The sequence below is a fragment of the Antennarius striatus genome, chromosome 17 (assembly GCF_040054535.1).
Source record: "Antennarius striatus isolate MH-2024 chromosome 17, ASM4005453v1, whole genome shotgun sequence".
In the NCBI taxonomy this organism is placed as follows: Eukaryota; Metazoa; Chordata; class Actinopteri; order Lophiiformes; family Antennariidae; genus Antennarius; species Antennarius striatus.
The window spans coordinates 8,763,081-8,786,638 of NC_090792.1; the positions used below are offsets into that span (position 1 = coordinate 8,763,081).

A 23,558-nucleotide genomic window follows, 5' to 3' on the forward strand; every position below is an offset into this window, starting at 1 on the left:
GATTTAATAATTACTTTTACTCTGTTGGATTCCTCCATTCAGCTTCATTGAATTCATTTTGGTGATCACTGCACTTCTACTTATCCACACATTTTCATTTTAGTATATGTACATTTAATTGTATATGAATTAAATAAATGTAACACATAAAGTGCTAAATCCCTACAACGTGTTTGCTGCTCCTTCAAGGGTCCAGTATACGGTCTGAATTTTCAAAAATCACGTGTTATAGCATTTTATTGAAATAACTAGATGCTAGATGGACTATAGATGGTTTTGTGCAGGATTTGTGATGATTTTATTTATATCAAACTGACTACGATGAGATATTTATTTGACTTAAAGTGTATTTTTTGAAAATAAAATAACTGTTCACATACTACACACAAAAATTTACGTGAATTGAGTTAATTATTGAGTCGCAATGTGAGTATTTTAATATTCCTACTCAACTATTTATTTTCGTCTCCTGAACGTGACATTTACGGTCATATTAAACGCTGCGTCGCATCTCATCGGACAAAGTTGTATTATTTCCTGCTGTCCGTGAAGTATCCACCGAAACACGCGGTGTGACGTCACGCCCGACGGGCGACGTAGGCGGTGTAGTAGAATGAATGAGCGTGGCTCAGGCGGCGGCCGTGTCAGAGCAGACAGACGTGGACGTGGAAGCAGCTGTTCCTCAGAGATTAAACCATAATTCAGATTATTTGTGCTAATCCTGAAGCGGAATGGCTCGTGGGGAGGGAGCGGAGCAGTGCGCTGCGACTTTACTGTCAGTGAAACCCATCAATGCGGAGATCAAGACGGCAAAGGTGAGAATCCCGCAATTAATCTGTGGAAATAATCTGTGTGAGAGCGTGGCTCCCAACATTTTGTGTTCGCCGGCTACCTCTATGAAGACCACTGATCACGTGTTCGTTTGTTAATCCCAGCATGTGTCATGGTAGAACACAATGGGCTGTGCCGGTACCGGCACCCCGCGTTCCGAGCCGCGACAATGGGAACCAGTTGATTTTCACATAAACCCAGAAGTGTTTTTAATGTTAAAGACAATAAAATATTTTTGATCTGGAACACCTCCCACATCACTGAATTCATGTCAGGTCGTCAGATTTTAGTGAAAGGTTGTCATTTTTAATCAGCTGCTCAAAACAAATGGAAAGACATAAATTGATCTGTTGAGAAAATTGCTTTCCCAAATTTTGTGACCATGACATCAATCAAACTTCAAAATTTTGCAGTTGAAATTTTAATTACTTTTCCTGATGATTGTTTCCTATGGAAATTTCCCTGGACTGTCAGATAATCTCATTTTTCTGTTACCAGCTGATGCTTTACATCATTGCATTCAAAACTGATCGATCAACCATTTCATCCATCCCTCCAATCATCCATCCCTCCATCCACCTGATTCGCTGTCTCCATGAGGTGATGCTGCTCCCGTTTTGATAGCAGATGTGAATCAGGTGGTTGCCGACGGCAGCAGGATGTGATGCAGCTCTGCTCAGCCTGAAATGTCACACTACCTACAACAGCCTATCGCTCCAGCCAATGGCAGCGCTCGACTCATTGTGATGTCACGTTTGAGTGTGTGAACCAGAGTAACCTCATTGTTTCACACCGCTGTCTGACTGCAGCGTGTAAACGCAGACTGCATCACCACTGGGTTTGGTCTCTAATCTTGTTGGGTTGAGAGGAATGAGCCAATCACAGAGCCTCGAGATGGTTCATCGCTACAGCGACGGTCAGACTCTAACAGAAGGATGAATTGATGCAGATGCAGCTAATGATCCTGTAGCACATCACTATCCAAACCACTTAATGTCTGTTTATAGCTCCTCTGGGAATGTGAGCTTTAAGTGTTTACAGCCAGACACACAAACTGAACTGTATTCTATGTCTCCACTGTCCAATCCAATCTTTATTTGTTGAGCACTTTACCACAACCTGTCCTTCTCTCTAATCGTCTACCGGCCGTAGGATCGGAGAAGTCGTCTGTCTGTGTGCAACAAACTGTGCTACGCCATCGGCGGAGCGCCCTACCAGATCACCGGCACCGCTCTGGGCTTCTTCCTCCAGATCTACCTGCTGGACGTGGCTCTGGTACGTTACAACAAGTGTCCTTACGTACGGGGGGTGAATGTTCTTTTAATCTGTTTGGAAGTTTAACAAAAGGAGGTTTAGTTCTGTTTGAGGTTTAGTTCTGTCCACCTACTGTTTAGTTTGTGTTCACATTTCCCAGCATCGGATTGGTTGCATAATCTCCGGCGGAAACCGGTTGCGCTGACTGACTATGACTCCAGCTGGTGTGTTTCATTACTCACTAAGGAAATGAAGCTTTTCCACTGTGGACAATGGAAAATTAAAATCAACCCCATTCAGGCCAAAGATGAACTCATCAATGTGGATTTAAGTGCTGCCTCCCAGCGTCACGTAGTTGAGGTCATTTCTGGGACTCGGTGCATCAAGTTCTTTGGTAGCTCTTCTGAATCATTTCCTATCAGTAGATGATGTCTGGCATCCTGTTTGTTTCTGGGCCTTAACCTCCGTCTCCCTCCTTCCTTCAGCTGGATCCCCTCCATGCCTCCATAATTCTGTTCATGGGCCGGGCGTGGGACGCCATCACAGACCCAACAGTGGGTTTCCTGGTGAGCCGAAGCAAATGGATGGGCATTGGCCGCATGATGCCCTGGTAGGTGTCAGAATTTCCGCACAGAGAGGGGGATGTTCCTTCAGATCAGAAAAGGAAACAGGAAATATTAAAAATGTTCGATCCCTAAAGCAAAACGAACAATACTGATACAATACTCAGTTTTTCATTGGTGTGTGTGTGTGTGTGTAGGTGCTCGGCTACATGCTAGGCCTGAGATACACTAGCGAGGTGTCCCCTTCCTGTGGCTAGAGCTTGGATTAGCATCAGTTCCCTCAGACCCCAACACCCAAACCACCTGTTTTAACATGTCTGTGAGCACAGAGGCCAAAAGTGAAAGTAACAAATATATTCAGCTTCAAAGGTTAAAACAAAGATGATTGTTTGGTCTCACAGAGGAAGTTCAAACAGAAAGATGACCTTTACACTCTGCTTGTAGGGTTAAAATAGATGTCTCTTCTTTTGTGTGTGTGTCTCAGAAACCTTTCGCCATAGGCCATGAGGTCATTCGCACATGATCGGCGGTAGGAGATGGATGGATGGTAGACCTCCATATTTTGTGGCCGGTGTTTGTCACGTGAAGTCACAGAGATATCTTTATCTTTGTGGGAAGTTTTATCGGAATTACTGGCTGTGTGAGAGCTGCCCTCGTGAGGGGAGGGGGGAGGGGGACTCTCTCCAGCGCTTGCTGCGATTGGTCCAACCCATAACACGCGATCAGTTTCAGACCGATGGGGGCGTGTCCGTTCTGTGTGTGTGTGTGTGTGTGTGTGTGTGTGTGTGTGTGTGTGGCGGATTTCTCCTTGGCTGCAGCAGAGAGGTTACTTTGGGTCAAGAGGCATGCTTGAAATAGAGGTCATTGTTAAACGCTGACGTGCACATGGTTCCATGTGGCGTTTCAGATGCAAGTGGAGCGATCCGGTTGAGATGAGGTTCTCTTCATCCGTCTTGACTGCTGGAAGAGTTTAACAGGAACATATTTTCATAGACAAGAGACATTTTGGGAAATTTGTTGCTTATTCTTTTGAATAAGTCAAGTCAGTTTTTTTTTTTGTATTTGTAATTTATAAATGTGACTTTCTGACAAATATGACGGATAAATAATGTTTGGCTTGTGTTCAATCAGTTGTGCCAGCGAGCGACACAACGTGAGCCCCGTTTAAAGATAAAACAGCTCTCATTTACTCATTTAATCAGACATTAGTAGCAACCAGGAAGCTCTTCCACCCTTACTTCCCGTGTGACACAAAAAGAAGCGCGTTTTTTTTTTTTTGTTCCTGGCATTTGACAACATTATGGGAAAGTATGAAATAACATGACAATACCATTTTAACTTCTGATCCATTTTTTTTTAGCTATTTCTTTTGTTGTCAGTGCTCTTTTACTCTCAGCTCCTAAAGATGCTTACAGGTGCAGCTGAAGTCTTTTTCTGTATTCATTCCATCCATTTCTGTGCACATTTCCAGAGAATTAAGGGATGTGGATGAAACAAGGGATGTGGATGAAACATTTGCACTTAATGTTTGTTGGAATTTACCTGTGATGGGTAGTATAAGAAATTCACTCAACAGAGCATCTTGTCCCAAGGTACAAATTTTCTGCGGTCATTTGATTGTTTGCTTCTAAAGATAAGTTTTCACACATTTCTGAGGCCAAAGGTCACCTCTGAAAACTTATTTCAATCAGAAAAAAGTCTGAAACGCAAAGATATTTGGTCCATTAGCACAGAAGCAATAGTATTCTGTTTATCTAAATATTTCTCCAGTATAAACTTTGTTGGGTTGCGTCAAAGCCAACAAGAAATATGTGGTTTCCTCTGGGTACAAAAAAAATCTTGTAATGTTTCCCTTCATTGCCCTGCCTGAGTCAAACTAAGTTTTAACTGGACTGATGCCAGTTTAAACATGTTTTTAATGTGGCACCAGTGTTGAGGTCAACTGGAGGGTAAACCGAGCTGAGAAAGAGGCCTTTGAGACGGAGTGGGGGGGGTGGTAGCGAGGTGGGCCTACCCACATCCTCACACTCTGCCCACACCAAGCCCTTTCTCCACGAGGCGACCCAAACAAGGCAGGATTAGGGGGATTATTGGCAAAGCCAGATGACTGAGTAGAAAAAAAAGAAACCTGCAAGAGTGGAAAATGAAAAGAGATGAAGCAACAGAGGCAGTTCCCGGAATCACTACAGAGTCGTCAGCGGTGGGAACCGGGCCCGGGTACGCGTTCAGTCTCCAGCCAAACAGTGCAACTCAAATCAGACACGCATCTCCAGGAAAAAACTGTTCATGAAAACATTTCGGGTTTTGTTTTTTTTTTAAAATACAGTATTTTCTGCACTATAAGGCGCACCTAAAAGCCTTTAATTTTCTCAAAAACCAACAGTGCGCCTTATAATCCAGTGCACCGTATACATGAAAAAAGTTATAAAATAGGCCATTCATTGAAGGTACGCCTTATAATCCAGTGGCCTTATAGTGGGGAAAATGCTGTACTTCCTCACCAAACTGCCTCCTGACAATCTTTCACCCGTGTCTTCCCAGGATCCTTTTCTCCACTCCCTTTGCCGTGCTGACTTACATCCTGATCTGGTACGTCCCTGCTTTTGAACAAGGGAAGGTCTTCTGGTACCTGATCTTTTACTGCCTCTTCCAGAGCATGCAGACGGTCAGTATTCCACATTGATGGCCTTCAGGAGGAGACTCATTCCAGTCCCTGTACAGTTAGACCAGACTGACTTTGTGCTTGGGTTCGTCTGCAGTGCTTCCATGTACCGTATTCAGCGCTCACCATGTTCATCAGCAGAGACCAGAAGGAGAGAGACTCAGCCACTGCTTATCGTACGTCAGCGCTACGGTTTGAGTGAATGCTTGTGTGCTCGTGTTTGCCTTTCACGGGCTGACGCTTCGTCTCTGTGTCGCTCCCAGGAATGTCGGTAGAGGTGCTGGGGACTGTTCTCGGCACTGCCATTCCGGGCCAGATCGTCGGAGGCGCCCATGAGTGTCGAACTGAGCCAGGGGTCAACGGCACCGGAATCTCCACGATGACCAACGGCTCCATAGTCATGCTGGATGACACGGTGAGATGTTCGTTTTTTACTATTTTACTATTCTTTGTATGAGATGTTAAGTGTGAACGTTTTGATGTAGTGTTCAGACAATTGTCCAAACCTGCGTTGTCTCGTCTGCTTTCAGAAACGAGCTTACTTGATCGCTTCAGGGGTCATCGGTATCATCTACGTCTTGTGTGCCGCAATCCTGTTTTTGGGTGTGAAGGAGCAAAAAGGTAGGAATCTCTGAATTAGCTGGAGTAGCTCTCATTTGCGCAAAAGCGAAGCAGAAAGACGGGGGAAAGATACGGTAAAGATACCATAGTAAAGCCAGACTCATGAATCTGATGAGGCATGATAAGGAAAAAGACTTCAACTTCAAAAATTCCTTAATCCATGCCGATTTTTGACTTTTAAAGAGCATCATGTCATAAAGTCAGTGCTGTTGATGACCATCAGACGGTACCTGATGTCATTCTGATACTTAAAGACTGAAACTAACAAAAAAGAACCTTTAAAGACTATATGATTATCAGAAAAGTCCATGCTTTGCTATTATTTATTAAAAAAGGTATTTACATCTTATGGTGTAAAAATTTCATCTACAGTCAGATTCTAAAGTTAAGATTTTTACAGACATTAACAAATGTATCTCTACAGGCTTTTCCCTTCCATTTCACACATGCAGGGACTCGAAGAATTTCCTTTTGTTTCTTATACAGTTTTATACAATCCGAACTTCACAAAGTCACAAATTTTGTAATCATACAATTATCACTATACAGGTAGTGTTCAAGATACGAACATCTGACTTACGAACATTCGTAGTTACAAACAGGCGCGCACATGTATGTCCAACCACTGTGGCTCCCCTTTCTGCTGCGACCCATGCCGAGCAGCGTGGTCGCAGTATAGAATAAGATTTCCTGTCATGTCAAAATAGCTCAGATTGCTCAAGTAACAGTTTGCTCTTCATGTGGCCTTTTCTTCTTTCCTGTTGGTGAGTCGTCAGCAGGATTTTGTGCTTCTTTTATCCACATCTCTGTGAACGTCCGAGCAGGAAATGAGCCCACAGTGTATTTATGTGTACGGGGACGTTCACGAAATTTGAGACTGTTGACAATTGAAAGTTGAAAGTTAGAGCCAGCTATGTAGACTATACCTGTAAGAAAACTCTGTCACAATCCGCCTGTTTTTCTTTCTTTTCTTTTTTAATTTATTTATTATTGACAGAGTTGCCCCCCTGTAGGAATTAAATGATGTAGGAACCAATGTTGTCTGGGATAGGTTTCTGCCTGGAAGTATTAAACGCTGAACTTTGAATGTTTTGAACACAACTACTCGTTCCCACGACTCTGTGTCGACTCATCTCTGTCGTCTGTTGTTCTTCTTTGTGTTTGACTACAGACAGGAAGAAATCCCAGAGCCTCACCTTCTTTCAGGGACTGTGTATGGTCATGAGTTACCGACCCTACGTCAAGCTGGTCATAGGCTTCCTCTTCACCTCACTGGCCTTCATGGTAATACTGTGTGTCCTCTTCAATGGATGCTTATTTTAAATTTTTGCTCAGTTGTCAAGGTCATGGTTAAAAGAGTTTGGGAAACAGCTTGACACACAGCTAGCCTGTGGAGTTTATATCCTAGAACAGGGGCGTCAAACTCGTTTTTACCGAGGGCCACATCAGCATAATAGCTGTCCTCAAAGGTGCAGATGTAACTTATAAATGTAACTAAATGTAACTCAGTGTAATATAAAATTAATGCCACTACTCCTTAATGTTACATAACACTGGATTAATACTTATTCAAGTTACAAACATTACAGTTGCACAGAAAAAAAATGTTTGCTTGATGCTCTGTTATAACATAAATCATTTTTATTTGTCAGGTTATCAAGGATCAAACTATCCAAGTAAATAAATCAAAATAACATCAAACCCAAGTTGGAACATTAACTTTGTTCAGAACGTTTTTGTCAAAGTTAAAAATGAGCTTAATTATTTTATTGTGGGAAATGTAGTTAATTCAAAGCACACTTTTGACCTATTTATTTTTAGACTTTCTGACCTTTTATGCTCTCGCGGGCCACGTAAAACAATGTGGCGGGCCACATTTGGCCCCCGGGCCTTGAATTTGACACTTGGCCTCGAATGTTAACCGTCTGTGTTTGTACTTTTCCTATGAACAACTCTTCGTTTATCTTTTGCAGCTACTGGAGGGAAACTTTGCCCTTTTCATCACGCATGCTCTGGGCCATAGGGAAGACTTCCAGAATATCCTCTTGGTGATCATGGTGAGTGTTTTTAAGGCCACTGAGCGACAGGAATCAGGGTGAGATCAGTGCTGTCTGTAGCTGCATGGACTAGGGTTCCAGTGTTGGTGGAGGTTTTTAGCATGAGGGGACTCCTTTAAAGACAGATTCCCACGGTGAGATGAGGTGTCAGTGGAGTCCCAGGGACTTGGTCGTCCTCACAGTTCTTCACTGCCACCATTTTCTGTGCCCTCCCCTCCATCATCCACGTGCTGCTTTCTGCTTTCGTGTTTGTCCCTCTGATAAGGAGTGGAAACTTTTCTGGGCACCGTGGACAATAACCGGAGTGGAAATATTTCCCGCTGCATTAACCCACAGTCGATGCTCACGTTGTTTCCCAGGCTGTCAGGTTGGCAGGATTGTTCCTGTGTGGTCATTTAGCAGTTGTTGACCGAGTCCGGCCAAGAGGTGAAAGGTCGTCTGCCCTCTACAGAGTGAAGTCAAGACCCCACAGGGCATATTGTGTTCAGATTCTTTCCAGTTCACACATCCTCAAAAGTTGAATTAAGCCTCACTAGAAGCTTTTCAATTCTTTTGATTCATGTTAATCTGAACTAAAGAATCTCCAGGTTTATTATGGTTCAGCTAAAACTTTAGTTATAATAAGATACTGCATCATCTTCTAAAAATAAAGTTAGCTTTTTTGAATATGACTTTTTGTTGTTATTATTATTATTATTATTATTATTATTATAATGGATTTAATTTTTATTATGAAAATGATTTATAAAAATTAAAATTATTTTAAATTTAAAATTTTGTGTGCCTTGTTTTCCAGACATATTTCCTACGTTTTGAATGTGGCATCTGATAAATAAATAGTTTAAAGCAAACACACCTCAAGATGATCTTCACATACTCAAGCCAAACAAAAAAGTTGAATTTAGTTTCATTTTATTGAGAGAATCCAGATGAATCAGAGGTCTGACTGAATGATTAATAATCAAACGTCCCTTTTTCCAGATTGATAGTGGTAGTTAATGAAACCACAGTACTGATAGTTAAATGTCACACCACTTGCAGCTGTCTGGGACTCTATCCATTCCGGGTTGGCAGTGGTTCCTGACGCGGTTTGGGAAGAAGACGGCGGTTTACTGCGGCCATACTGTAAGTAAAACAAAGGCTGTTGTTAGAATGAATGTTATTGAAAATCCTCACATCCTCCTCCTCCTCTCTCCCTCTATAGTGGGCAATACCCTTCGTAATCCTGATCGTCTCCATCAAGAGCAATCTGATCATCTCCTACCTGGTGTCGGTGGCTGCGGGTGTGAGCGTAGCAGCGGCGTTCCTCCTCCCCTGGTGAGCAGAGCTCTAACACAGATCCTGGACCAGTTGTTACAGGAGGATGTTTGTTCTAATGTTGTGCTGGTGCCTCCAGGTCAATGCTTCCTGATGTGGTGGATGACTTCAAGGTTAAGTACCCTGACATCCACGGACATGAAGCCCTCTTCTACTCCTACTATGTGTTCTTCATCAAGTTTGCCTCTGGCGTATCTCTGGGTATCTCCACACTCAGTTTAAAGTAAGTTATTATCTGGGTTGTTTTTTTTTGTGTCAAGAAGGGGGCAAATTCTTTCTCTATATTTGACCATGAGGAGTTGTGGGTTCCCAATGAAGCATCTGTGGAGCAAAAAGAGCTTGTGTTGCTCAAGGATGCCTCAATATGTAGACTTGTATAAATTGTCTGTGTAGGTTCTCAGTTATCCAGGTCATGGTTATCCAAAGCTGTTTAAGTCAATCCACTGGACGTTGGATTGACTTCATCCAGCTTTGGATACTTGTATAAATTATCATGAATATAACAAATAATAAATTATTCTCATGTGTTTATACTTTAAACCTTTGTCAGCACTCAGTTTATATAATGCATATAGTCCATAATCAAATTATTTCCAGAGCACAAATGAAGATGTACCTTTTAATGTTTTGGAATTTAGTTCAGATAGTTGTTTTTTTTGCAGGTTTGCAGGCTATAAGACCGGGGCCTGTTTCCAGCCGGAGACGGTCAGCTCCACCCTGAAGGTGCTGGTGTCTCCCGTTCCTGTGGTTCTCATTGCTGTGGGCCTGTTGATACTGAGATCTTACCCTATCGATGAGCAAAGGAGGCAGAAAAACCGAAAAGCCCTGCAAGAAATCCAGTAAGTGAACGTGCGCATGCATTGAACACACAACATCCCATAATTTCAGTGAATGAATTGAATAGTTGAATTTAGTTCCGCTCTGTATTCGTGCGCTAAATTTAAACTGAACGTTGGGACAGACCAGTCCTTTGTGTGACTCCTGGTGTCTCATCTTTCAACAGTGACTCAGAGGAAGATTCTGACTTTTACTCGTCAGCCAATGGGAGCATCATGTAGCAGCAGAGGACGAGCCAAACGCCCATCGCTGCTGCTTTATGTGTTTGCACATGCTGGCAAGGGACATGACCAGCAAATATTTGGAGGAATGACCAAAAAAAAAACACTGACACTGCCTACACACCCACAGGAAACACCAGCTCCCCCCCAGTGGATCACACAACTTTACTTCACCGCCTCGGCCACCAGAGGGTGACGTAAAGCTGCGAGGTCAACTGTGGCTCCTCATAAATGATTGGAGCGTGAGCTGTGTCCCAACAACACATCAGTGAAAACATTTTACAGATCTACATGTTACCAGGTTGGGAATAGCCAGATTTTGGGATGGCAGTTTACTTCTGTACAGTTATGGTTGTTCAAATCAGTTCAGTTTAAAGGTTAAAGGAGAACACATTTTTGTACTCCTCATAAATGTAGGCTAAGACTCCTGCAGCTGTTTTACTCAACAAAGATAATTCAGGCTCCCTTTCCAAAGAGGTGTTACTGTATTGTTTACTGAGACACTCCTGTGGCGCCTGCTGGGTCCTTTACCTTGTCCAGTCGTAGTACACTCCTCCATTTGTTCTGAGCACATTGTGTGTGTATGTGTGTGTGTGTGTTTCTTGTCTTAACTCTCCTATGCAAACATACTGCAGGATGAATAGCCAGTTGCAACAGGCTGAAATTAACATCCTGTGTGTTGGAGGGTTGATTTGCTGCTTCAAAGGTCAGACCTTCTCAGCGGAGAGTGACGTCACCTTATGTTTACCATGTCTTAAAGCAACTGTGTGACTTTCCATTCTGATGGTGCCCTGAGGGGAATCCAGAGTATTAGCCCTTATTTATAAAGGGCATACCAGCACTATTGCATTGAGATGGATTCTTGTATCCTATAAATTATTCCCTGAATGCAAAACCTTTTAAGTGTACTTGAATCTCCTGACGGGGAGAAAGCACCTCTCTGATGGCGTTCTGTGCGCAGACTGAACCACTGCCTTACTGCACATCACTCACATTTAGTTGCATGAGATTTCTTGAACTTGCGACTTGGCACTCCTTCTGGTGCTTTAGCATTTCAGCTGCCGACATCTCTGAATGTGCTTTAGTTCATCAGCATGTTGCTTCCCGAGGGAAGGAAATAAGTTATATATTTATTTAAACTGTTTAAGGGATTGTCTTTTTTTTTTTCTATGGATGTCTAATTTATTAATGGTAAATTGCACTTAATAGACATGTGACAGTGATTCTAAAGTCTTGTTGAAAACATTCAAACATGTACAGCTCTGACTTTTGTCCTTACTTTAGGTGGCTCAATCAAAGGATCTCATCGGCCAATCTATCCAAAAACAAACATAAATCTTTAAAATTTAATATATTCCTCTCTTGTTTTGATTTTTCTGGCTTTGGCGTTACTCTGTGTGTCACTTCATGCCTTTCCTTGGTCTCATCTGTATGTCGAATATGTAAATATGTTTTTCTAAGTTGGACTTTGATGATCAATGTATAAATGAAGAAAGAAATGCAGTGTAAATTTGTAATTGTCCATTTGTGAATAAAGGTTGTCAGGACAGAGAAAAACTTGTGATGTCATACACATGCACACACACACACACACCTCTGTAAGACCATAAGGAACGTCAACCACGTTTCAGTAGATGCCTTCATATTTTTTATGTTTTTACCATAAATGTGTAGCGTACATGTAAGAACAGCATGTGTTTTGTATTACTGGTCTGACAGTTTGTTACAGGTCTATATCAGTGTCAACATATTTTTAATCAATAGCTCTATTTTAGGCCCATATATCAAGTTTGTCCTTCAATCTTTTATGGAAAAATAAGAGCAACAGTAGAAAAGTATCTAGTCAAAGGTATTTCTCCACCAGGCCTACAACATACCAAACATATCACAGTGAAATTCCACCACATCTCTTTGGCAGCTGCTCCTCTCCTCGACAGGTTCCTTCAAAGGTTGTCAAGTCGATGTGTGTGAATCTGACACATGAACTATGTCAAAGCACAGTGTTAATAATAGTCCTAATAATTGTCCTCTAGTGTGGTATTATTTGTATTAGATTTAACTCAAGGATTACCAGACAAATGAGATATATCTATGATTAAATGATGAAGATGCTCTGATTGTTTCTTCTGGAATATAATCTAAATTGACAGTCATGTCATTCCCTACTGCGTAATGAATGGGGTGCATTCATATTGGAATCAAAATACTGTATGATGGAACTGAAGTTATGATCATGATCACTTCTGTTCTTCTGCTATTCAACACTTTTCTCTGGTATTTGTGCATCATGACTTTTTCATTTATTTTTTTATTTTTCGCAGCATTGGTCTATCATTGGATGCTTTGTGGTTTCCTCACTAACCCACCAAACCCAGCCAACTCTCTAACTCTGCCACCAGAGGGCGCGCATGTGCTGCTATTTTTAGTTTATGAACCGGTAGAACTTCAGTTCTGACCTATTTTTAGTTCCCTTCTAACAGTTCTGAATGTTGTAGATCAGATTATTTACCGGAACACTTCCTGTTTGGAACGGATCGATTTATTGATATCTCACTTCTTTTTCTCTAACTAAATTATTGTTTATCGGCTTGATGCTGTAATCATTACATCCCACGAAGCGGTGATGTATTGTGATTGTCAGCGTTTGTGAGTCTGTCCGTCTGTCCGTCTACCAAATATCTTCACAACCGTTGCAGATAGAAAGATGAAACAACAAGCACATTACTCAGGCGGCAAAGGGGATAAAAAAAATGAGATGACCTTGACCTTGAGAAAACTAGGTCAAGGTCAAATTTCAACTTTTGCACACTCATGAACCGGATAAGATAGAAGGACGAGAGAAAAGGCCAGTGTGAGTAAGAAAACTTGGTCTGATCTAGGCTTTGATCTATGGTCTCACTCACACAGATATTTTCTATCCTGAGATATTTTTGCACATATCTCAGGAACCAGATAAGATAGAAAGACGAAACAAAAGGTGTTATATTCAGGGAGGCAAGGGGACGGATATTAGATCACAATCTTGACCTTGAAAAACCAGGTCAAGGTCAAATTTTCACATTTATACCTACTTAGGTACACATCTCTGAAACCTCATGACAAATAGAATGGACCAGTTACATGTTAGATGATGGGTCATTTATTAAACGACTCTGACCTATGACAGTAGGTCAGGGTAAAATTTTGAATTCTCTGACTGCCTTGTTGTTATTGCTGTTGTTGTTAGTTGGGATAGGCGACAGAAACCTCTTTTGTTGTGTACTTTTAATATAAGTACAGTCTGAACCATCAGACATCCTGAACAGGAGAACGTTGTGGGTCTGATGTTTGATTTAACATTTAATACAATGAAGAAATGTAATGTGGGTTATGGGATGAGAAAGTCTGGTTGAGTGTATTTGTTCAGCTTTTTCATTGATATTTGAATAACTGGTTGCTTTTTATTCGCTGTAGTATTAACCGGTTGTTCGTAAGGTCTCTGAAGTACGGATTGATCTCCAGGTTTATCTGTAATGGACTGGATGAAAACTTCCACACATCCAAACCTGGCTGAATAGTCTCTGGGATTAGAGTTACAGTTACATCCTGAACATCAGAACCAACACCATTATTTAGAGACATATGACATCAACGTGTTTACAAATGTAAAGAAGAACACACTGATTAAAAAGTAAACTGAAGAGTTTATCTGAAGAGTTTTCAAACGAAGTTTCTCAAACTTTAAATTTTCTCTGACCTCACTTTAGTTTTGATGTAAAAATTCACAGTAAATAAAAACTATTTCAGAAGCATGAAGTAGGCTGTGTTCTCTACACTGACAATAGTTTCTAACTGAACCCACATAATGTCCACGAATTGAACAAAACTTTACTTTTTTTTTAAATAATTCTGTATTCTGTAATAATTGATGAGAAATTATCAATGATTTGATTGGAGATGTATTCTATAAAAAGGCGGTCCTGCATAAATTCCAGTGTGGTGGAACTTAAATAAAGATAATTTCCAGCAACATTCTATATCTAATCAATAACGTGACCAGATTTAACTCTAATAAAACTGAAACTGTTCCTCTTTAAATCAGTTTCAAATCCGTGATTTAAGGAAGGAAACGTGCCGATGGTGTTCCACTGAGACCTTTCCACACGCTGACTCTTTATCCACGCAGTGATTGCCTCCAGCTGTGACCGAGCTGTGGTTACACGCAGAGTGGAATCAGAGGTAGAAGGACAGCAATCTGCTGCGATGAACACAAAGCGGTGTTTCTTTATTTTATTTACAGGCCTCATCATCTGTGCCGCATTTGAGTCTCCGGTTACTCCAAGGAACAGAGTTCTCACCGTGGGGTTACCAAACCCGCCACGAAGAGGAGCCACACGATCCTCCCACAGGTCACCTGGCGGCACGTCGCCATTGTCTCCCCTTCCCCCCCAGGGGCGCTCCCTCCCCGCAGCACCTGGAACACCTCGGTCCATGCGTGGAGGAGATGATCCGGCTCAGGTCCAGTCTGACTTCGCCCCCCTCCCGGACGTTTCTGTCACCTGCGCCGCTTCTGACTTCGTCCTGCGCGTCAAGCCGTCTTTCTTCGGTCTGGGCGCGGACGCGCAAGAACTCAAGTTGGGCAATTCCTGCAAAAACAACGGAGTTCTGAAGCCCTACGGCGACTTTCTCTTCACGTATCCTCTGACGGAGTGCGACGCCGTGCGTCAGGTAAGATGTAGAAGATGGTAGATTCCAGGTCCTCCTGCTTCATTTTGAACCGAGTCTCTGCAGACAGCCGGAGGTTATCTGCTCTACAAATTCGTGCTTCATTATGAGCCTTCCCTCAAACGTTTCCCGGGTGGATCGCACCGGGTTGATGTTGATATTGAATGCCGTTACCAAAGGTAAGGTTTTATCTCTTTATTTCCAACACAATTTGCGTGTGTAAAAAAGCCCGCGTTTCCCAGATTTCACACTCCGTTTAGGAACCATCATGTGCGCCAGCTGACTATCCAGCCCACATGGAAAACTGTTGTTGTGCGTAAAAGGCTGAAAGGAAGTCCAAAACTCTTCCAGATCGAGCTGATGGACGGTGCGTTGAAAGATCCGTAGTTAACAACTGTTTTGTTTTGTTTTAATACATTGTAAACGTCTATGAAGTGTCGCATTTGATGGGATGTTATTGATCAGATTCGTGGAGAGGACCAGCCACGTCCCGGGTGTATAAACTTGGACAGACAGTTAACTTCCAGATTTCAGCTCCTCATCTCCCAACTGGTGGAAAAGTTTACATCAATCGCTGCTATGCTGGTGGTTCTAAATCCTCCCTCAATTACACGATCATTGATAATTTTGGGTAAGGAGTTTGGAGAGTTGGGATATCAAAATCTTATTTTTTACGCCCTAATTTGGGAAAGGGTCATATTGTCATCCATAGATGTATGCTTGACGGTAAGAGAGACAGAGGGGCCTCCCGGTTCATCTCTCGGACAGACGACACCTTGAGATTCTCCTTAAAGGCTTTCCAGTTCACTTCTGACCCAGACAAGGAGGTGAGCCTCTAGTTTAATGAGCTGAAGTTAGAGTTGTGATTGTCTCTTACCTCTTATCCCATTTTTAGGTCAGGGTTAGCTGCTTATTGTTTGTCGCAACCGAGGAGCCCGGTCCTGCACACAAATCATGCTCCTACAGAGGAAACAGGTGAGCTTACCTTCCCAGAGATATTTTTAAATGCTTCAACTCCAAGAGACTAGCTTCTCACCCAAAAGTATTAGAAAAGCTGACTCTTGTAACTGAAAACCATCTAAGAAGAGACAGATGTGTTGGGATGCTGCTCTGTGGAGAAACAAGAGTTTTCCAGGCCTGTGGCTCAGCGAAAAGAAACATGAGCTGGAAACTACCCTACCTACAGTGAATCATGAGTGACTGATGCTCTGGGGTTTCTTTGCATCTAGTGTGCAGGTCACAGCAACTATAAACTCCATGGTGTATTAGAGATGGTTGTCATTGAGGGATGACCTTAAGCCTGCAACAGTCAGAGAGGCATTTTAATAAATAGTAACACGGACAAAATTATATTCAGTTCACTGTTTTTATTACTGTAGTTTTATTTCAAACTGCCTGGAGGTTGAATATTTTTTTTCTTCCAACTGTATCATGACAGGTGGAAAGCCCTCGCTGGTGAAGACTCCATATGTGAATGCTGTGACTCACAATGTGTGACCTCTAAACCACGGAGATCCATGATGGAAGGTACATCTCATTATAAAGTCTGTTTTTAAGGATGAACACATTCCTTCTCAGACTGATTGATGTTGAGCGTGAACGGGCATTATCTCTGAGTGACCAGTCCAATGAGGGAAAATGTTCATTTTTCAAGGCTCTGCTGTCACCGAGTCATTGCTGGTCTCTGATCAGTCATACGCAGATGAAGATGGTTTTCTCCCAGTCAATCCCGCCTCAGCCAGCAGGAGCAGACAAGGCAAAGACACCATCATTCATTACCTCGATGAGCAACACCATCACGAGAACCCACAGGGGACTGTGGATATACTAGCATTTGATGAAGAGGAGGTGGATCTTGAAAATGGAGAAGAAAGTGGGGCTATCTTCTCATTTAGAGGACCTGATATAGAGTTAGGGTTTGTGGAGAGGGTCTTAGAAGAGGAGAATGAGTTTGAAGAGAATGGGTCAGGGTATTTAGCAACAGGGTACTTCTCAGAGAGTGAAGAGGAGGAAGGATATAGAAGGAGAGAAGATGAGATTACTGAGGTACAGCAGGTGATCCACTTAAATCAGACAGAAGGTGCGATGTCAGAGCAGATGTTGCCATCAGGTGACAACCTACCAACGGAGTTACAGCCCCTGGTCTCTGAAGGAGAGGAAGAGAACAGGAAGTACACAGACAGAAGTAAAGATGACAGCATGACTGCCTCCGAGGGGGAGGTGAAAGATGATTTAGTCAAAAACGAGATGACCTGGTATTTCACATGGAGGTAGCGTTTGTTGAATCAGTTGTGATGTAATCAATTATTATGCTGATTCCAATTAAATATCAAAAAGCAGCTGGACTCTTGTTATAACTTTATAACATCAGACTAGGACACCTAAAATTTGTTAACTTGCATGTATTTTTATTGATCTTAAACATGAGTACAGTTCAATATAATGCAAGTGAGCATAAAACTTTATTTGTATCACACATGCAGACACATGTCATGTTCAGTGAGAATGCAACAGTAAGGACGTTTTTAAGGACAAAGGAAAAGGTGACAGTTTGTTTGGTCCATGAAGCTTTATTCTGTCCATTATGATCATCACATTAGTCTCCAAACCAAGTTGAAATATATTCAAGTTCAACACACATATTCCACCATTCCAGCCCAAACTGAGGCAGGGCGACATCAGTAACTAAAAGCAGCAGGAAATGTGATCAGAAATGATTGTGTTGCTTGGCATGCCTCCTGATTGTGTTCGACAGCTGTGAGTAATGACGTGTGGGAATTTATAGAAAAGAATTTGGATATTAACAGCTAAAACTACTAGATTTAAATGACTTTTATACTATCAGAAGACAATATGTGTGTAGTGGACCCCCGTCTGAACACGAAAAGAGGAAAAATAACTTAATATTTTTTAAAACAAATATTTGGTGTGGAAATAAGAACAGCTCTGTAGGCCAGATCCATTAGTGGATATGTTAGATGTACAAAATATTGCTATATTTACAGATGAACCCAAAAGCCCCACTGAGAACTGGCTAAAGCTGCAATTCAGCTGGACAGAAGCGGTCCAATCACTAAATGTCACTAGAGGGCAGTAGGTTCCCATCTCTTGCAACTAAAGCTCAAAGACCCTCTGGCCAAAATAATACGCACTGTATTCACTTATTAAAATGTAAAGTGATTAAATTAAGACCCACACCATTAACATCAAATCCAAAGGATTTTCTTTGAAATCCAAAGCGTTTCCAAACGCAACCTTTGAAATAAACATCTCATCGAACAAACTCAACTGGTCTTTTCACGCCCAACTTGCTGAAAAATCAATGTAACGAGTAAATCTATCCTCCTCAGGCTTCCTTCAGTCTTTACAATCACGTCGATGGCGTCTCTCCTACAGTACCTGCTGTCCCATTTGTCTTCTCTTCAGCATCTGAGGTTGGAGAATTCAAGCAGTTAATTTAATGAAGTAAAGAGTAGGACATTAGCTACCAGCTAATTAAAGAAATTACAATGTAGGTCCACTGTTTCATACTCTAATAACTAATCTAGTGAATAGCCATTGCATATTTCAGAATTATTATGATTACTTGTCCCTTTCTTTCACCCAGGACTTTGGTTTATAACTTATTTTTACTGTTAAATAGGAAAGGCCAACATGCTAGCATGATGAATTTTGGATCTGCAGGAGAATACAAAGAAAAAAACCATTAAACTCATTAAAAGCCCAGATTAATCCAAAATGGATCAAATCACTGCCAACCTTAAAGGCTCTTCATTTAAAGAGCATGAACCTACGTCTTTTACAGTTATTTGAAAGGTTTAACAAATTTGAATTTATTCGTAATTTTGCTTGTTATTAATTTTATTAATGTTATAATTTATACTAAACTCATCGAGGCCTTTCTAAACTGTTTTGGGGTTTTACATTAATGCAGTAATTTAAGATTCCTGATATTTACAGTTTAGAAGCTGATGCAAACAGGTTTTTTTTTTGTATCAGCAAGTTAGCACATTTACTGTGAACATGTCAGAATGAGAGCTGCTCACTGCAGAACTTTTTGCTTTCATACTCTTGATCAAAGAAAACTGAACCAGCACAATTTCTGTTGAGTCATTTAGTGGACAATCCCTCTTACCTGTGATACTCTCCTTTAGTGCTTCCTGTCCTGCAGTTTGCTCCGTCCCTACACTGGTCTCCACCTCTTTTCCCATTGTTTTGGGTTTCTTTGCAACAGGTGGTGGCACCTTCACTCCCTTCTTCACCAACTCTGCTTCACTATCCATAACCTTTGTTACAGAGGAACCCTCCAGGTTCTTCTTTATGGCTGCCCTTTCCCCAGCCATGTGCCTGGTCTCTATCATCGCCCTCTTGTTGCTTTTGGAGAAGATAAAGCTCGCTGTGCTGGTGGGAGACTTATGAAAGCCGGTTGGCGATGTTTGTGAGTGCAAGCTGATGCGAGGGGCAGAACTAGTTTGTGACCTGGCTGCTGTCCTCAGACGGATAGCTTCCTGCAGGTTCATGGAAGGAGCAGCGATCGTGGCAGGAGGGGACTTTACTGTGGGGGACACAGCTGTGGGTGAAGATGCAGGTTGAATCACGGTGGACTCGGACTTGGAATGAGCAGCTTGAGAAATAACAACCACAGGCGGCGAGCTGGACGTTGGAGAGGTCGCGATCAGAGACTTCCTGATGGGCTTCTGAGGTGTCTCACCACTGGCGGATGAAGTTGGGACTTGATTGCTCACTGTGGCCTCAACCTCTTGCGCTTTAGGAGGCTCAGGGCTGTTACTGACTGACCTCAGCTTGACTACCTGTAGGATGGATGGGGTGACAATGACAGTGGGTTTCTCCTGCACAACGGGAGTTGAGGTCAGCTCTGCGGTTTGATTTTCTGAGTTTGCAGGATTAGGTTGGTTCTCTATGCTGCCAAGTCCCTCCACAGGTAAGACTGTAGGTAAAGGAATGTTTACAGGAGGAGAAGAAAGACTTACTGAGGAACCTTCTGTTGGAACAGAGGATTCAAGAGTTGGTTGGATGGAAACATCAGATGGTGGTGATTGGACTTCCTGGGTTACCGGACCCTCATTTTTTGTGGGTACAATCTGAGGCTGGATGAGAAGCTCTTGGGGAGGTGGAGGAATACTTGGAGGGGGATTGAGAGTACTGTTGATCGAAGATGGGTCAGTGTCAGATTTAGATGGAACAGTCTCCTCCGGTGATTGGGCTTGTATTGGTGGTGGTGGTGGAATATTTTCCGGTGGAGCAAGTTCACTAACAGGTGGTGTCTCCTCAGAGGAATCATGGACATTCACTTGAGAAGATGGTGGAGGAACCACTTCAACTGAGAGCTCTTTAGGAGGTAGAGGGGAGATCTCCACTGATGGTGGGGATACTAGTCTAACCGATGTGGTGGAGACTTCTTTAACAAGAGGAGGGGAGACTTCTTCAGGTGGGGTAAGAGAAACCTCTTTCGGTGGTGAAGGAGGGACTTTTTCAGGTGGAGGAAGAGAAACCACTGCAGGTGGTGGAGGGACTTCTTTGGGTGGAGGAAAAGAAACCACTGCAGGTGGTGGAGGAGGGACTTCTTTGGGTGGAGGAAGAGAAACCACTGTAGGTGGTGGAGGAGGGACTTCTTTGGGTGGAGGAAGAGAAACCACTGTAGGTGGTGGAGGAGGGACTTCTTTGGGTGGAGGAAGAGAAACCACTGTAGGTGGTGGAGGAGGGACTTCTTTGGGTGGAGGAAGAGAAACCACTGTAGGTGGTGGAGGAGGGACTTCTTTGGGTGGAGGAAGAGAAACCACTGTAGGTGGTGGTGGAGGGACTTCTTGTGGTGGAGGAAGAGAAACCACTGTAGGTGGTGGAGGAGGGACTTCTTGTGGTGGAGGAAGAGAAACCACTGTAGGTGGTGGAGGGACTTCTTTGGGTGGAGGAAGAGAAATCGCTATAGGAGGTGGAGGCAAAACCTCTTTAGATGGTAGAGAAGAAACTTCTTTAAGTGGAGGAAGAGGAATTCCCTTCAGGAGAGGAGGAGGAGGAACCTCTTTGGGTTGTGCTGGAGCGACTTCTCCAGGTGGTTCTGTAGAGAATATTTTAGGTTGGATTCGAAAAACATCTTTCGGTGGAGGAGAAACGTCTTCATGGAATGGAGGAGAGATCTTTTTTATTGTAGGTGGGGGAACTGCTTTAATAGGTGGAGGGGGAGCTGTATATGGTGGGGGAGGTGGGATGTTCAGAACAACAGGTAGGGCTCCCTGGGATCCACTGGGTTTCTGTGGTTCAGCCTCTGCGGTCAGCCTAACACATTCTGATAATACGGATGTGGTTGTAGACGAGGCGTCCCCACCAGGAATGGACCTCTCTGGGGGTACCTGCACTGGCATAACTAAGACCTCCTCGCTAAACACTGGGGGAGGGGGAAGAGGAAGCTCAAAATCACGAGATGCACTGAGGCCTATCGGTGGAGGAGGTGGGGGCCAGGAGAACTCAGGGGACACGACCTTTCCTGATGTCTGATTGGTTGGCGGGTGGGAAGGATTATATGCTGCAGGAAGAGAGGGAGGAGTGTGTTTTAATGAAATGGCGGGTGACGAGTCCACCTCTGTAACCTGCGTGGATGTCTTGGCTTCCTCTTCTTTCACGGCTGCCAGCCGGCCTTCACGTCTCTCTACCGCCTTCACTAACATTCCGTTTAACATGTCACGTACTCTTACTTTCTCATCTTTTTCAGTCACTTTACTATTTCCTTTCAAATCAACATTCTGATTGGCCAGTCTGTCGTTGTACTCTTTCTGAATCTCTGCATTCAATACCATACTTTCTTGAACTTTCTTTGTTTCCACTGTTGCAGTCAAACTCTTGTGTTTTCTCTCCACCAAACTCTTCACAGAGCTTTCTGTAGATGAAGAAGAGGAGTTCCTCTGTTGTCTCCTGTCTTTTGGATTCTTCTTTATGATGGCATGAAGGTTATCAGGTGCCGGGGGTCCCAGCAGCAACTCAAAGCTACGCTTGCTGTGAGCCCACACCTCTGGAGGAGGAGGTGGAGGTGCGTGGACTTTGGGATGTGGAGGGATGTTGAAGAGTTCTATCAAGGTCCGTACAGAAGGGCTAACGCTAGCAGTTTCAACCGAGCTGTTAGATTTGAGATCCTCTTTCAATTTTGAATTTTCAGGAAGCACTGGCTGCGTGAGAGGACGCCGAGTTGAAACAGGAGAGGACCCAGGAAAAAGCCTCTGAAGCTTTGCTAAGATGCCTTTCTTGTGTTTTGACGATGAGCCGTGGGGTCGTTTGCCATCTTGGCTGGAGTAGCCACTGGATGGGGAGACTTCGCTTAGCTTATTCTCCTGAAGGGATTCCTGCTTTTGTTGTGAAGCACCTTTGGAAACTGCTGCCTCTGCCTTTCCTGCCTGGGGTCTGATGGGACTGACAGACGCAGAACCTGTAGAATCATCCAGAGAACTGGTGTCAGCATTGTATCCAGGACTGTCCAGGTTTCTGGACCCAGAATACTTGTTTTTGACATTCTCCTCACCTGAGGCAGAGACTTTATGGTGAGAAGACTCCCCTACAGGTGCTGCAACCTCCATCAGATCACGTGACCGCCGCTTCATCTTATTGTAAAGAGAATAGGAGCGATTTGGAGGAGGAGGTGCCCTCTTTGGCTTCATCACTGACAGGCTACGAATAAACTGCCCCTCTTTCTTTATCACTTCTCCCTTAACAATGACCTTGCCATTGGAGGCGCATGCTGAAGATTGACTGAGGGAAGAGGAAAGAGGAAGTTGGCCATCTTGTTTAAAGCCATCTGCATACGGTGACGTCTGCGGGGTGCTGTTTCTGGAGATGGTTGAGGAATCCGATACCAAGGTTTCCGAGGAATCCGAGTGGCTCCAACATGAGCTATCTGACATATTTTGAGGTTGAGATGGAGAGTTAACGGTGGAGGCTCTGGAGGAGGCTCTGGAGGAGGCTTTAGAGGAGGCCCGAGAGGGCGCGGGGCTGGACAGTAACAGGCTGCTCTTGCTGACAGTACGGACGCTGTTGCGACTCCGTCCGCGACTGATTTCCACCACATCGATGGAAGGTGGCAACACAGCATTGGGGATGATTTTGGACATGTAGGCAGCCTGGGGTGACATGGACATGACAGGGCTGGGCAGCTCCGGTTGGAGGCTGTTGGCAGTGGTCATCCAGGGAACGGCCACCGATCGAGGCCTCTGCTCATCAGTCGAGTTAGGGCCCAGGCACTTCAGCAAGGCCATGTCATCCCTATGACCAGCATGGGGGGCAATGCGCTGCTTAATCTGGTCTCTGTTGATGGGTTGGATGGTGTTTGTGTTCTCAGAACTGCCGCTGGCTTCGTTCTGTGACTCTACTGCCTGCTGTGGCACATCAGTGGTCGGGCTGTTGTCAGGGTCACCATTATAAAGCTGTTCCTCATCTAACCTTTGAGCCACTGTCCAACCCCCCCGATCCAGACCTGAGAGAAGACAGG

General features: G+C 43.4%; 3 protein-coding genes across 12 annotated transcripts in view; 2 read left to right on the forward strand and 1 right to left on the reverse strand.

Moving 5' to 3' along the window:
* Positions 1-621: 621 nt before the first annotated feature.
* Positions 622-11,935, forward strand: LOC137610664 (sodium-dependent lysophosphatidylcholine symporter 1-B-like). Its single transcript, XM_068338389.1, has 14 exons — positions 622-815; positions 1,984-2,106; positions 2,571-2,695; positions 5,190-5,313; positions 5,408-5,486; positions 5,574-5,725; positions 5,841-5,931; positions 7,103-7,215; positions 7,905-7,988; positions 9,030-9,113; positions 9,193-9,305; positions 9,385-9,528; positions 9,968-10,144; positions 10,309-11,935. Exons 1-14 carry the CDS (start codon positions 732-734, stop codon positions 10,361-10,363), a joined length of 1,548 nt encoding a protein of 515 aa, XP_068194490.1. The 5' UTR covers positions 622-731; the 3' UTR covers positions 10,364-11,935.
* A 2,440-nt stretch (positions 11,936-14,375) lies between these two features.
* Positions 14,376-17,406, forward strand: si:ch211-67f13.7 (uncharacterized protein LOC565426 homolog). 2 transcript variants are annotated; one of them, XM_068338460.1, is made up of 8 exons: positions 14,376-15,070; positions 15,134-15,246; positions 15,310-15,434; positions 15,533-15,698; positions 15,780-15,894; positions 15,963-16,042; positions 16,506-16,594; positions 16,722-17,406. In XM_068338460.1, exons 1-8 carry the CDS (start codon positions 14,606-14,608, stop codon positions 17,339-17,341), a joined length of 1,773 nt encoding a protein of 590 aa, XP_068194561.1. In that variant the 5' UTR covers positions 14,376-14,605; the 3' UTR covers positions 17,342-17,406. The 2 variants fall into 2 exon arrangements, with proteins under 2 accessions (XP_068194561.1, XP_068194562.1); XM_068338461.1 differs by having other exon boundaries at positions 14,377-15,070; positions 15,328-15,434.
* An 88-nt stretch (positions 17,407-17,494) lies between these two features.
* The window catches only part of si:dkey-157l19.2 (NHS-like protein 3), a 28,645-nt gene continuing 22,581 nt past the window's right edge, over positions 17,495-23,558 (reverse strand). For 7 of the 9 annotated variants that reach the window (XM_068338457.1, XM_068338454.1, XM_068338453.1 and 4 more), the window contains 2 exons: positions 19,203-23,543; positions 17,498-18,496 (listed from right to left, as the gene is read on the reverse strand). In XM_068338457.1, the coding sequence (XP_068194558.1) occupies positions 18,438-18,496; positions 19,203-23,543 (4,400 nt within the window). In that variant the 3' untranslated portion in view covers positions 17,498-18,437. Of the gene's footprint in view, positions 18,497-19,202; positions 23,544-23,558 lie in introns of all 9 variants that reach the window. The other 2 variants (XM_068338459.1, XM_068338458.1) reach the window with 2 other exon arrangements.

Bases quoted from the DNA above. Each gene is read 5' to 3' on its own strand.
- LOC137610664 (XM_068338389.1), top strand. From the start codon at position 732: ATGGCTCGTGGGGAGGGAGCGGAGCAGTGCGCTGCGACTTTACTGTCA. The intron at 2,107-2,570 runs GTACGTTACAAC...TCCTTCCTTCAG, and splicing joins ACCTGCTGGACGTGGCTCTG to CTGGATCCCCTCCATGCCTC. The intron at 9,306-9,384 runs GTGAGCAGAGCT...TGGTGCCTCCAG, and splicing joins GCGGCGTTCCTCCTCCCCTG to GTCAATGCTTCCTGATGTGG.
- si:ch211-67f13.7 (XM_068338460.1), top strand. From the start codon at position 14,606: ATGAACACAAAGCGGTGTTTCTTTATTTTATTTACAGGCCTCATCATC. The intron at 15,071-15,133 runs GTAAGATGTAGA...GAGTCTCTGCAG, and splicing joins AGTGCGACGCCGTGCGTCAG to ACAGCCGGAGGTTATCTGCT. The intron at 15,699-15,779 runs GTAAGGAGTTTG...TGTCATCCATAG, and splicing joins ACGATCATTGATAATTTTGG to ATGTATGCTTGACGGTAAGA.